We start from the raw sequence: 15653 nt of genomic DNA on the forward strand, positions 1-15653 counted from the left end.
AATTTTCACCAGCGCATTTCATTTTATAATTTAGTTTTATTGTTTTACTTTGTTTAAATAGAAATTCTGACAAAGTCAAAAAGCCTTGATACAATAAACAAATTTAAAAGATACTTTTATGCATTTTATAACCTAAAAATGGTCTGGTGCTGACTATAACACAATAGGATTTGTATTTAAATAGGCACACATTATATCCCAAATATTTATTTTTTATGCACATATTATGTGTCTCTTCATGGATAACCAAGTGACATTTAAATTGTTTATATATAGTTATATGGAAGCATGGTTATTATCATATTTACATAATATGTTCATCTTTCTAATAAGGTTTTTTTATGCAGAATACAGAAAATACTTTGGATTAAATCTGTTTGGATCCTTTTTCAAATGTGTATTTAACACGCAACTGATGTTTTGCTTTATTTTTTTTGTGAAAGCAAAACTTGATGTACCATTAACGCTGCCGTAAAGCTGTGTATGGGACATGATATGAACACCAGAAAAATATGATGTTGTCATCTAATCAGAGCTGCAACATAGTCGTTTCTCAGTAACTTCTTCATAGTTCTGAACGTGCATTTTCCAAAACAAGTTGTGATTCAAACAACTACAGGTAACCAAAAGTTACCCAAAGAGCTGTAACTCATATGTCACAGAGGCTATTTAAAATAGTAATGTTAAGGATTTATACCTACAACTTAACTGGACATGTACCATCAGTTGTTCAGAACCTCGTGATGTATGTTTACTCCCCACAGCATCAGTACCATTGAATCCTAATATTTTTGTTTTTTTTATACACACACCGAATGTCCTTTTATGAATGATGTATCAGTAGTGGTTTACTTGTTGCTGTTTTTTTATTATTATTTTATAATGCTGAGTCAGTGGAGCCTGCAGCTGAACTGTCAGTCCCTTCCCCAGTAGTGCTCCCCTGAATCTGCCCTCTCAAATCCATTATCTCCTAGTTTAACATAACTTCAGGGCTGCTACCACAAGCATCAGCATGAAATAAACTGAAATGCATTCAATTAATATGAGAGATCCCACATGGAAGATGAACTCCTGTTGTCTTGCTCTCTACCATCGACACTCCTTCACATTGCCATTTCCCCCAAGACCTGCAGATGTCACTGTCGAGATGTTTTGATCAGAATGTACACTTTCCCCAAAAATAAGTGAAATTTAATTTTAATATAACAAAACAAAATCTCTGGGGAATGTTTCCAGCACCTCGTTCAATCTATGCCATGACTTGTTAAGGCAAAAGGGGGTACAACCTAGTAACTAATAGGTCACTATTGTACCTAATGATGTGAATGAATGTATGCATATAGAATTTTTACCCATACTTAAAGTTTATCTGGTTGACGTGTGCTTAACTATTGTAATTAATGATACCCGAGGCCTTTAAATGGTACTCAATTTCATACTTGCTCATACTCCATGTGTGAGCCACCATTGGACAAAAGAGTGATGAGTTTCCTACACTGCCTTTTGCACTATATCATGTATGTGTAATAAGTATTAGTTTATCAACACCAAAGCTGACTTAGATGTCACGTGACAAAGGTGAGAGCATCACCTTTTAAATTTAAAGTCATTTTATGAAAGTTTGACCTTACTTGACCTTGAAAAAGAGGTCAGAGGTCAAATGTGATATATTTCACTTTTTATATGTTGTCAATACCAACCTTGTATTTTGACCAATAAATCATAAAACCATAAGCTGACCTTCAAGACCTTGGTGCATGTAAGCCAAATGTTAATATGACCCTACCAACAGCAAGCAAACGCTACCAAAATCATAACCTCCTTGGCAGAGGTAATATGTATGATGAACGGTAATACATGCATTGCTCCACAAGGTGGAGCTCTAATAATATAAAAAGGAGACACCATGACGAGAACTGTATTTATTGAATCTTTACCAGTGCCTTTATATGAAGCAGCTCATGAAGAAAAATTCAAAGCCATGAGGTCACTAATTTACTTCCATTTATTATAGATTCATATATATATTTATATATATGTGTGTTATAAACATCACAAAATAGAAACTTGAGGAAGGTCTTGCACAAAGATATAATCAAGTAAAAGGGCAACCTTAGATTAGTCAACAATGGCATTGGAAGCAGGCTTATCATCTGGGGTCAGTGCTGCAGCGCTGTTAGGAACATTCTTATCTCGCAATTTATGTAAGTGCAAATAGTCTTTGCAGCTCTTGGCTCAAAGGAATTATTAAGTGTTTATAATAAAATAGGATTTTACAATATAGATGTTAAGGTTGCTCTTTTATTGCATATGATTTAATTAGGAACATACTGTGGTATTAGTTACAATAAGGTCTCAAGTTCATGATGTTCAAATGATCTAATATTCAATATATATACCTCTTACATTTCTATGCATCAAATGGTATCTTGTTAACATAATAAATTTAATCATAAGCAATATCAATATTAAAATACCTTAAATATAAATAACATGCTTTGAGCAAAATAATTATTCATTTACACTGGTAGTTTAAACAACCTAATTCTACAGCTCTAAACCCTTTAGAAATAGCTAACCCTATACATTGCTTTGTGTCAAATGCATTTTTTTTTGTTTTCGACTGAAGGCCACTTTCAAACAAAGCAATTTATACAAGAATGACATCAAGTCTTTTCACAAGATGAAATAAGTTCCAACTAAATCGTGAATGAAGTGGGAAAACAACCGGCGGTCTGATTGTACTCCTTTATCTATGAAACAATGAGTAATATAATTTAAAAAAAAACACACATCTACAGCATATCAAGGAAATAATACTTAAATACTAATAAACAACAGTTGTAATCTTGCAACCACTGTAACAAGATATAAATATATGATTTAGCATTTGTTGGAGAAATTAATAGTGGATGACTGTTACAATATGAAACCTGGCTTTGCACACTATTATGTGTAGGCAATGAAATGTGCACTTAATAAATACTGTGTGCTTCATAAATTGTCTGCAGAGACTGCACAATCATACATGTTCACATCTTAAACATCTGGATAACTGGAGAGCTTGCCTAGTCTACATGCAGGCTATTAACTGTTTAACTGTTCTGTGGGCAACGGGATCAAAACAAGCCAAAAACAACATGTCACAAGTGTGTGTGTTTATGCGTGTGAGTTTTGTGTATCTGTGGCAACAGACAGAAGTGAGAGATAGATAGATGATAGAGAGAGAGAGAGAGAGAGAGAGAGAGAGAGAGAGAGAGAGCGGCTGGTCACATACTGTGTATACATCTATTTCCAAATCAATATTTAGTTTGCTAAATCACACAATTTATTTCCAGTATATACATTTAGCTGACATCATTATCGTTACTAATTAGTGCTATGCTATATGATATCATCCAAGAGATGGGGGGTGCCCACCCAGTCTAATGTTCTTGGCTCGGATGCTGCCATGATCATGCACATAAACTGTTTCCCTGTTCTCTTATCTATTGGGTATATAGTAGTAGGAGTAAACCTTTTGTTGCTTTCCACAAACTCACACAGTTGATTATAGATTTTGGGGTACTCATGGCGAAGGAAAACTCCTCTGGTCCTGAGCTCGCGCTGGATATTGACAAAGCAGACCTCTCGAGCTTTTCTTCCCTCCTCCCCCTCCTTGTCAATGTCTGGTGTGCCCGGAGGGGGAGTGAGGATGAGCGTTTCCATTTCGCTATCCTTCTTGAGTACCTTTTTGTCAGGGCTTGAGGAGGCTAAGGACACCTTTGCATATTTTCGAACTGTTGGTGTTTGGACCCTTGGCGAAGGTCTGTTAGGCACTAGTTCACCAACAGCGATGGATACATTCAAAAGGAAACATTCATTGGGGTCATACTCATGACCTGCTTGCTGCAGTTCCTTGCAGTACTCTCCTAGGTTGTCCTTGAAGCCATCCAGCTCTCTGAGAGATAAGTATGTGGGAGACATGAGGAGGCTCTCAAGCCCAACTTGCAGGAAGTTGTCAGCTGTCTCTGGATTAGCAAAACCCAGAAAGAGGACGCCTCTGCCTCTGGAGAGATAGCCAGCTTTAGCAACTCGTGAGAAGGCTTTGTGGATCTCTGTATTCTCTCTGCAGAACTTAAGAGTGTGTCGACACACACTGCTGACACGACCATACAGGCACGTCTCTTTGTGGATCTCCCAGTCGTCCCGGCGACAATTTCGTGAGCAGTAGAAGGTGTAGCAACTGTGACAAGACTTGAAATACAGGCAGGCGTTGAACATATTCTCAATCCGGCTGCATTTCTTATTAGCACACACCATAGTGTCATCTTCATCAGTGCTGTGGTCTGGAGAGCACTCTTCTGCACTTCTTTGTAAAGCATCACACCCACTATCGGGGTCTTTGATGGTGTCGGGGCTGGATTTGGAGGAGGGGAGCTGGGTGTTCAGACATCCTAAGTTCTCGTGCCCAGACAAACCCCTGTCTTTCTCATCATCTTCAGTGATTAGCTGTTTTAGCTGGTCTAAAAGGTCTTCACTGGACTTTCTGCTAGTTGGTGGTTTGTAGTCAACGACCAAATCAGCTAAGAGTTCATCCAGCTGCTCTAGGCTCTGCTGCAGGGAGAAGTTGTTATGTTTCCTATCTTTGGTGATGTCTGTTGCATTAGATGGCTGCTTTGGATGAGCTTCTCTGGGAGATGGTGCTTTTTCATCATCCAGTGTATCCCAGCTAACAGAGTGGACATCACGTCGCCGGCTGTTGCCTGCACATAGGTCATTGTCAGTTATGGTGATCTCTGGAGTTACAAACCAATGTCCACTCTTGCTATTCTTCCACGGATTGCTTGAACCCCTCTCTAGAGAGTTTTCAGACAGTGACAGGGCAGCGTAGCGTCTCGGTGAACTTGATAGGTTAAGAATGACAGGTTGAGATGTAACATCAGAGGATGTGCCGTTCCTTGCTTGGTAAAACAAATTTTCATAACTTCGTCCACGTGGCACTGACTGGTCTCTGTCATGACGTGGATAGAGAATATTGTCCCAAGACTTTGAATGGTTTTTGATTTCTGCTCCAAGGCGACTTGTCTCTGTACAGCTATTGGGAAACCACGGGGGTATGCTGGAGTCTTGTCTTACTCTTGGTGGTGTGTGCTGAGAGGACTGATTAGAGTAACCAGATATGCTTGAGCGATACCAGTCATCTGAAAAGGCCTGAGACATTCGAGGGCGTCGACGACCCTCTGTATGGTATGGCCTTGATGGAAAGTACTGCTCCATAGGAGAGCTAAATGGTTTGGAGTAAACAAACCTTGAGTTATTCATATGATACGGATTGAAGCGGTTGTCCTCACCATAGTAAGATCTAGACAGTGGAGTTTGAGAAAAGTATGAACTTGCCTCACTTGTGGAGTAAGGCCTGCCGTATACAGAATGTGCAGGCTCTCTGGGAAAGTTGTCTGCGTAATACGACCTGACAGGAAGGGTGTGAACCCATCGAGTCCTTGGATCGTACTGACTGGTCACTGTACTACCATGACTGGTTAGACTGGACCGATCATCCTGAAAGTAAGCCCTAGAGTAGGGATGCACTGGATAACGGACTGCATCCTCGGTATAGAAAAACTTGGTTGGTATGTTAGGATTTGAGTAAGCTCTTTGTTCTTGAGTCAGATATGGTGCTGTTGGTGATGGCATTCTGTGCATGTCTAGATGCTGGTAAGAGATAGGAGACATACTGGTAGTGTAGTGGTACCCCTGTCTAAAATCTCCACTATAGCACTCACTTGGAGTGGGCGTTGGTGAGGAGACCATCTGTCGAGGCACATACAAACCTCTGCTGCTACTGGCCTGAGAGTATCTCTGCCAAAGGTGGTCAGGACGCACACTGGGAACCTGCCTTGATGTGTGCTGCAGTACAGCTGCATCTGGCTTGATGTCCACACGGCACCTAACATGAGGGGTTACAGCAGGTTTATCTGACTTGTCCTCCTCAAAACAGTCTGATACATAAAGGGGGGCATGAGGCTGTAGTTTGATAGGATGCACCTCATTCAAAAAAGGCCTGTTTGATGAGTAGGAATCTCGCACTGTTTCAGAAGTCCTCAAGGTATCTGATGGAGCCTGAGGTGCATCCCTCCCCTTCCTGGTCCCTGGGGGAGACACTGAAATCGGTACAGGAGTGAGAGTAGCCTTAATCCTGGGAGCACTTTTAGACCTGGATCTCTTTTTTGAATCTGACCACGTAAGATTGCTGGTTTTGTCTTGGGTGCTGTGCTGCTGAAACTGCCTGGTGTTAAACAGATCTGGAGATGAAAAGCGAAGATGTCCCGGTTGATCCAATCCATTCCACGCAAGATCTTTATTTAATGTCTGATGCTCGGGCCTTTTGTAAGGATACTCCATCGAGGAAGAGAGGGTCTGTGGGTCATCCAGTGACTCAATGAAGTCAAAACTACGGCAGTGTCTTTTGTTGATGATTTCTGATTTATCAATCATTTTCAAGTCACATTGCTGGTTGGAGTGTAGAGAAATGGAGGGGTCAGTGATGGGATTTAGATTTATGTCCTGATACAGAGTTGATGCCAGTATATCAGGGGGATGTGTCCGAGTCATCTTGAAGAAACTTCAATGCTCTCCATTCAGTGTGATTCAAGATCAACACAGCCTGGGGAAAGAAAAGAGATGGAGCATAATCAGCGTTATTGTTTTCTCTGCCATAGGAAGGCTTACGCACCCATATTGGCGGTTGGTGGTCTCAACCCATCCAAAAGTGTGCTTTGCCAAACCAATCAAAAGTTTATTATAAAAAGAAAAACACAAACTTTTTTAGCCAATGACAAAATACAACTGTTTCTAACTTCTGATTGGATGGACAGCCTACAGCCCACCTCAAAAGTTGCCCACTACCCACTTCCTTTTCTCATCTGATCTCATATAATGGGAAATAAATGAAAATGTAAAAACTAAAGAAGAGATGTTATGACTTTTAATATTGCATAATTTGCTCCCAAGAGGGCACTCTGCAACTTACCTGTTAGCAACACGTTTGGAACACCACAAAAACAACAATCAGCTGATCCAAGCAGAGTTGGGCAGAGTGTAAACAACTAATCCATGCCTTGCTGTGACATTAAAACAAGGTCAATTTTAAACTGCAATGTCATATTATCTTAGTAAGACCTTATATATAACTACACATAAAAATGCTAGTGAAATCAGTTGATGTTTTGTGGGTCTGAAAGGACAAAAACATTTCCTTTCAGATTTTTAAATCCTCAAATATCAGAATTGGTCTTAAAAATCCCTCAGTCAGGCTCTATTTAGAAAAACAAAGGTTGACTTCAGTTAGCATTGCTGCTATACCAAATGTGCCGACAGTGTCAACGCCAAGAATGATGAGAATTTTTCTAAAGAGTGGTGAACAGACAACTCATGAATTGAGACTTTTTAAGTGTCTTCAATATATTACAGTACTGTTCTAGAAACGGTGTATAGTGCATTGTATTGGTGCCACAAAGTTAGGAAGAATCAGTCCACAAAATCTGGATCCTTTCTTCCAAATTTTGTCACAAGAGGAGATTATTTAGGTTATTTAATGCTTTAATTGTGGAGTTGTATTTTTTTAATTGTTATTATTTCTTTTATGATGACATTAAAATGTTATGTACTCTACGTGTTTGACTAAAGAATGAGCCTATATGACTAAAAGTAAATAAAGGCTCCCACCTATGCAAAAATAATGAATTATCATAATTCTAGGGCATACCATCAAACTGCCAGCTTGATATAGTAGGTCTTTAACTAGCTGAGAAGTTGGCAAGTAATGCACTTCTAACAACGGAAAGTTTGTTTATTCTCAACTTGCACATTTTCACTCTCTTTCTGTGTAAACCCTGTTGAAAAAGTAAAGGTCAACATGCTGAGCTTCAGGTGTGAGGAGCAACCCCATAGCCAACAGCAGCTTATTTAATACTGTTAATGTAGTTATCAAATGCCAATATCTCACTGAGGGCTAATGAAGGTGAACTGCCTTACACTCCCACTTGTGGCCTACTGCACGTGATGCCTTCTTGCCCCACAGTAGCTCCACAGTCTTGCAGCATGCTGCCTTCTGCTGCAGCTAATTACGAAGGCAGTTTTGAGGGACAAGCCCTATTTTTTAAGACTGAACAAGTGTCTTTGAGAGCAGAATTATCCTTCAGAATATGCACTATGCAAATACATTTCACCAGTCCCAGGGGCAATATATAACAGAAGCAGAGCAGGCTCTGACTACCTGCAACAACGATATTGTTAGTCTTAGAACCAAAGTGGGACATTTGATTAAAGAAAAAATATAAAAGAGGAGTCCAGAGCATGAATAATTAGCATCATGGGATTTTTAGGTTCCCAGACTACGATCCAGCTTCCACATCCACTGATGACCACGGATAAATTTATTAAAATATAACCATCTATGTCGTTCCTCTTACACACTAAAGCATAGTCAATGCAACAAACAGTTAAGAGAGCTCTACAAAGATGTCACTTTTCTACCTACTCAGATCTGCCTCAGACTTTAATTTGCCTTCATCCCACTCATTTTGTTATTTCCAAAATAGACATTGTGCATTCTCACGTTCCCCTTATCCTGCCCACTAACTGGAAATGGGCTGACCTTCCTAAAATTCTGCGTTACTCATATCAAGGGTAGATATGAACTCGTGACTCTTGATGTTAATAATGCTGCCAAAATTAGAACTGCTGAGGAGCATGAGTTCAGGGTAGATTTTACAGATGACGTGAGAAATGACACTGGGCACAGAATAAACTCAAGTACACCTCACAAAGGGTTTAAACTTATATATATATATTATATTATATATATGTTTATAATGCATATAGTTTGCTTTTCAAAACCTTGATTTATCCAAATATCCCAGATCAATGTGAAAGATGAGATTATTCTTTTTTGTAATTTTAATTATACATATATATATATATATATATATATATATATATATATATATATATATATATATATATATATATATATATATACATATAACAATGAACCCTTTAATAGTCACATTTCAGGTCTCTAATATTAGCTATATAAACCTTTACTTGGTGTAGTATTTTATATTTTATATATAAATCTTGTTGTAACTTACAGATGTTATATCTTTTCTAAAAATGGAAAAGACACAATTTCAACTTTGGTAATATTTTTCCATAAATGGAATTCTTTCATAAACTATTTCAGCTTCTTTGATATCTTTCAGTTGCATCTTACTCAAATTCCTTCATGTTTATGAATGTGAAGAATAATTTTTTTGAGTGAACCATAACCCCTAATCATCCTCCTCCCCATCACTATAAAAAGCCAAAATTCAGAATTGTTATTATTTGTCCGAACCTCAGTGAGCTGGTATTTTTAGAAAAACGGGGAAAAAACATCAAGTTTATGAATAGTGCAATCTGCTGAATATCTCAAGTTTAAAAAAACAACAACTTCAGATACCAATGTGTAACTGTGGTAACTGCATATGTGTAGACGTTAGCTCTGAAGGCTTGGGAGTAGTGATGCTGAATGCCATAACATTTAAAATCTGCCAGAAGCTCCAATCTCGCCAAGAAAACGGCAAACTGGTCCAAGAAACAAAAAAAAAATCCAAATTGCTGTAAATATGTGAATTTCTGTCAGAGCCTGCAATCTCTGGGCCTCCTTGAAATAATTAGGAATTAGTTCAGTTTAAAAACAGACCACTCAACTCAGTCAACGGTCCACAGGAGAGGTTTACAAGTCACTTTTATATGTAAACTGATTTTTTACATGACTATGCATTTAAAAGGGTAACCTAAGGAGCTTGGAAAGAAAGGTAACTGGACTCCTTTAAGTTTCTTGAAAACGTTTCACCTCTCTTCCGAGAAGCTTATTCAGTTCTAAGACCAAATGGTGGAGAGTCCCGGGTATTTATGCCCTCGTGGGAGTCGTGGCAGACAGCAACTGTCTGGCACCTACAATCCAGTTTTGAGATCCCTTCCCGCCTTAACACCCATTTGATCTTAGAACTGAAGAAGCTTCTTGGAGGAGAGGTGAAACATCTTTAAGAAATTTAAAGAAGTCCAGTCCAAGGTCCTTAGATCAGTGTTTCCCAACCTTTTGGAGCCATGGCACATATTTCACATTAGAGAAATCACACGGCACTACACCAAACAACAAGGTCACAAAAAGCAGATTGATCATTTTTCCCTGCGCACCAGGTATAGAGGAATTGGCTTGGTTTGTCCCCAGCACTACTCATGCTAGGGCTGTCATCTGGGTTGGAATTTTCTCCAGGATGCAGGTCAGATAGACTACTTTTTCTTTCCAAATATTTATCTATTGATATTACCCACTGTGTCATCTCACAGCATGACTATTATTAGAGAAGGTAGTTGTACTGCCCTCTATTGGAAGAGAATGTAATTGTTCTGCACGTTACACTGATCGCTTAGAGTACTAATCAGGTGGAACCAGGTAATCTTCCACGGCACACCTAATCATTTCTCACGGCACACCTATGTGCCACAGCACAGTAGTTGGAAAACACTGCCTTAGATTACCATGACCTGGACTAAACCTACACAGACATTTTAAAAGGCTACAAAATCTAAAATGTGTTCATCTACTGGAATTACAATCATCATTTTCAGTAATTTCTAATAGCTTAGTAGTTGTATTTTTCATTTTGTAGAATATATTATTTGTTTCCTATACATAGAAAATATTTTGGTGTTGTTGTCCAAGTCATGGTAAAAGAACTACTGTATATCTAACTGTATAGCATTCTTTTAGGGCATTGTATGAATATTAAAAAGATGAATTAAACAGCGGGGTGAACTTTAGATGCAAGCTACAGCTGACAGATGCGGTTCCTAGCATGGTACTAAACGAAAAGGTCCTGCTGAATGAGTGGGTTGCATTCATAATACAAACAATTTAATCAGACCAAACAGACCTCGAGGTTTGTTTAAGCCTTAAAGGGATTTTCTTAGTTTAAATATATGGGTGGCTCCATGCATGCAAATCGTCTTCAGTCAAAAACTCTGGAGAAGACTTTGCTATGGCTTATATCCTCTGCTGGCTAAGAACTCTACCTCCAGCTCAGTCTGGCGGCTGCTGTTGCCCTCAGAGCCCCTCATCAGACTGCAGATGCTGAGAGAGTGTTATCAGCACTAATGTTGACAAGGATTTGAGAATTACAGTTTGACAGATGAATGAAGCTATAACATCTATAATATAAACCCTGTGGTGGTCTGGTCTATTTGACAGTCTGTTAAGCTCAGAAATAAACAATCCTTTCCCAGAATGAAGAACTCCTTTAAAATCTGTTTTATTTTTACTTGAAAAAATCTTCACATACATTTTAAAATAAATCTAGGAATTCTCTCCCTTTCTCCTTCATGTCTTGTTTTTTCATTTTCAAACAAGTTGAAGTAAACAATAATTTTAAAAGGTAAGTCTGTTTATGTGTTTTATTTGTGCAAATTAAGATAATCCAGATTAAATGTCCTTTAAAATGTTAATTGTAAAGGACAAAATGCTAAATTAGCAAAGTAAGTTTCTTACTATACTGCATTTTAGATATTTTAAATACATAAAATGTTTATATATTTTCCAAGTAAATCTAAGGAATTAGGGCTGTTCGATATAACGATATTTATTGGATGACGATATAAAAACGTCTATCGTTTCATTTTACGCTATCGTTTGTTTCGTGGTGTCGTAAAATAAACTGTTTACGGCAATATTTTTTCACAGTTTTGATGGTCACTGTAGTGGCAATATTAATTTCGTAAAGTTCTCTCTTTCTCTTATTTTTAATATAACCACACTACAGACGGACAAGCGCCTGTTTTACGACAACAACGGTAAAACCATCGCATGTCCGCTTGTTTATTTTCCACATAAACCTTTCACAATAAAGCTCAAGATCCTGTTGAGACTTTTCAAAATAAACTGAACCACATGAAAGAGTATGCAGAGTGTTTACGGATGAGAAGCAAAAAAGAGCCGTCAGGTGCTAAAAAAAATAAACCTTAGACTCAAACATTAGAACAGGCTTTTCCCCACAGCACGCCGTGTAATAAATACTCACAAAGAAAACGGCGGCCGTTACAACTTGTGTCTAAAAATGTATCCAGGTACACGACGCCCAGCTGGAAACACTTCACACAAGTTGAGCTGCCCGAGATTCAGAGTTTATAGAAAATTTTAAATTTTTGTGATTTATATCGTTATCGGACGATAGATGTCTGATATTGGGATATGAGATTTTGGTCATATCGCACAGCCCTATAAGGAACGACTTCCAATTTGTGTAAGGGTGAATAGATATAAATGTAACATAAGCTTAAAACCCAATTAGAAAATTTCAGGCCAACTGCCCCAACTTAACCGAGCAACATAAAGCTCACTGATTACTAAGATTACTGAAATATAAATGAAATACAGCAGTGTACATGCTTATGTTGCCTTTCTGTAGCAAGTATTACGTTAGCATAACTATGTAAACAAAGCTGCTCTGAATATTTTACAATAAATAACAGACAACTTTGACGAATCTCTGATTAAAGAACAACCAAAACATTTTGTTGTTTTTGTTTATTTGGGTTTTTTTTAAGGCCTCTGGAGAATATTATGGACAAAATGTTCCAACAATGGGTTTTTATGTGTCACACACACACGGGCTTTCTTGTTGGCACTCACCCACAAGCCAACCCTGAGTTACCATCTGTTCATCATGACGAGAGAGGCCTGACCAGCCATCTCTGTCATGTCTCCACAGCGCACCTAAATATCACGTCTGTTCACAACAAACCCCGACACACACAAACGAACGCATACACTGTTATTCACTGATTTTCATGGTTTGTTACGTTCATTGTCACGTTGTAAAGCACAAATATGAATATTTTTCTACTTTTAATATGCAGGAATAGCTATAGTTATATATACTAATTAAAATAGGGTTTCTCAGATTTACAGACAGCAAAATCCAGTGGTTAACAGACAACAACAACCAATCACAGACATTTAGGGGTTTAGTTAAATATTTCATTATGTTTGACCATATGAAGCCATTTGTAGTAAAAACTACTGCACCTAGTGTGACTATTATAACAGTAAAACATGTTTTGTAATGTTGAGAAAAGCTTTGTTCTTCTTTACATAGCGGGTTAGATAGTACCACGCGATGTCTTCCGGCATGACTGGGACCACTGTCTTGAATGCTGAATGTCAGTGTAACACAACTGCGATTGTCAGGCTAGCTCTTGTTTTAATTTATTACAAATAAATTACCAATGTCCTATTAATGATAAATCTAGAAATGATGGTGGGATGTGCCACTAAATAGGAAAAAATGTTGAACCTAGCTTCCAATCTTTCTATCCTTACAAATCTAAATAAATACTTTTAAGGAGGGGCTTGCAAAAACTAAGGCCTTGTTGAGCGCTAGTTTTATTATTATAGCACTGTTATTATCATTATTATTAACATTTAGTGAGCATTCCAATGCCCAAATTTGACTCAAACAAGGACACAGCTTTGATCCTTTAATGGATATGAATGAACAGTGCTCATCAAATTATGTCGTTTCCCGATATTGGTAAAACAGCCTTACAAAACTGATCCCCAAAGTAATGCTAGAGCATTCAACTGCACAGGAGACGCAAAATAAATTTTTTTAAAAATTGTGCTGTATATAATTTTGAAGGTTGACAGTAACTTTAGGCCTCTCGCTGACACATCTGTTAACCAGAATATTGCTTCCAAATCGCACTTATCCAGGAGGAAAGAGGGAAGATTTGTGTTTTGGAATTTCAGGATGGGACAGGACATCTTGACTCAGTGAATCCACAAATTCCTTCCTCTGTCTTCACGGTCTAAGCTTTCTCCTTAATAGAGAGACTCCACTTTAGCACAAGTAGAAAAACCACATGCCACATACTGTCTCCATGGCTACGGCACACAGCAAAGAATCCATTAAATGCTCCTGCAGTTGCACACTGAGAGCAAAATCTCAGCCTGAGGAGAAAAAAACATCAACTGATAATCGATGCAAACATGCGTGTGAGCAGATCGACCTGTGCTACTTGATTTTAAAGGATGTAACAGTAATTTTACATAACAGCCTATTCATAGAGCCAAAGGCTGTAGTGTATGGTATTAGGCTTTACGTTTCTTATATAAAGCTAAATGTTCTGTATGCAGTCCAGAATTAATCTGAGATCAAATCCATTTGTTTGCCATATTAAAGAGTAACAAAAAGCAACTTTAAAGACTGCATTCTTTCCTTTTCTATCACAATCGTGCTGCAGATTTGCCTGAAACCTCCCGCGCCCAAAACCCAAAGCAAGACGCATTGAGCCTCGAAGCCTTACCAAACATTTGCTCTGATACACTCGGGCAAATCTTTTTATTTTGGTGCGGCACAGACGGCCCTCCATCCTTTGTGGCTGACCTAACGCCTTTGAGTCCGGAATGACATCATTAAAAATAAATAAAACATAAATACTGAAGCAGCCACGGGGTTCGAATCAGGACGGAGCCCACGGAGAAGGCTAAAGAGGGGGACTTCGAACAAGTTTGTTGCGGTAAATGTTTCGAGAGTAAACGACGGGCCTTCTTACCGTCTCGCCAGTGAGTACATGGCATGCGGTGGACATGGCGAAGCGGCAGCCTTGCTCTCCGTGTGGGTACGGCGTTAGCCCCGCTGCACCTGCTGTGCGCCTGCCGGAGCTCGACACCTGTCCTTCATGCCCATTTCACATGTTGTGCGCTTCACCCCGCGATGCTTCTGTGTGTATGTGCGTTTGCCAGTGATGGAGGAGGTGGTGTGTCTGAGCCTGCGCTTGTGCGCGTGCCTCTGGGGGCGTGGTTGTGCGTGTTTTTGTGAGGAAGGGAGGGGTAGTGCTGAGGGAGCTGGGGGCATGTGGTCGTTCGAGCCTCGGAGCAGCACCGCGGTGTCGCTGCGTATCTGAGTCCCTTAAAGGCCTTTGCAGGGGCATTTCCGGGGGGTTCTGCGCTCTGCAGTCACTGATGCTCATCTTGGAGGGAAAGCAGAGATGACAGCTACATTTGTACAAAGTTTTCAGACGTAGTTTAAGATCAACTTGGATTTCCCGTGGTTCTTGACGTAACTTCTGTTGCTACTCTCATATTGATGGTCATGAGGTAGAGAAAAAATAGTCCTGTAATTGGGACAACTGACTTTTTTTCATTTCTTTCTTAATCGCCTTGTTGTTTAGGGAAAATAGTGGAAAAACGTCCCCTGTAATTTTTTAAACCCCAAGGTGACATTTTCAGATAGCTTTCAGGTATTCAGTCCGTTAGAATGCATGGTACATGGTGGCATCAGGTAATAGCATTTGACCGGCTTTATTCTGCAAATGTCAACCCTGTGGATGTGAAAAACCGCATTTCTATAAAGTCACAAATCCTCTAATTAAAATTATTGCAGCCTAGTTTCTACTTTATTATCGGGAGTTTCTTGGTAATGCCTTGATTCAGTCAGATGTCCTCTATTGATTTTAGATCTGCTGCAGGCATCCGCTCTACTTTTAATATTAGACTTAAGACTTTCCTTTTTGATAAATCTTATAATGATGCCTGGATCAGGTGACCCTGAATCCTCACTTAGTCA

At 38.9% G+C, this 15653-nt stretch overlaps 1 protein-coding gene across 1 annotated transcript; it reads right to left on the bottom strand.

Moving 5' to 3' along the window:
- Positions 1 to 1915: 1915 nt before the first annotated feature.
- Positions 1916 to 14856, bottom strand: unm_hu7912 (un-named hu7912). Its single transcript, XM_006803100.2, has 2 exons — positions 14641 to 14856; positions 1916 to 6646 (listed from the first exon to the last, which is right to left on the bottom strand). Exon 2 carries the CDS (start codon positions 6592 to 6594, stop codon positions 3385 to 3387), a length of 3210 nt encoding a protein of 1069 aa, XP_006803163.2. The 5' UTR covers positions 6595 to 6646; positions 14641 to 14856; the 3' UTR covers positions 1916 to 3384.
- Between the last annotated feature and the right edge of the window lie 797 nt (positions 14857 to 15653).

The sequence above is a fragment of the Neolamprologus brichardi genome, chromosome 12 (assembly GCF_056152115.1).
Source record: "Neolamprologus brichardi isolate AB-2024 chromosome 12, ASM5615211v1, whole genome shotgun sequence".
In the NCBI taxonomy this organism is placed as follows: Eukaryota; Metazoa; Chordata; class Actinopteri; order Cichliformes; family Cichlidae; genus Neolamprologus; species Neolamprologus brichardi.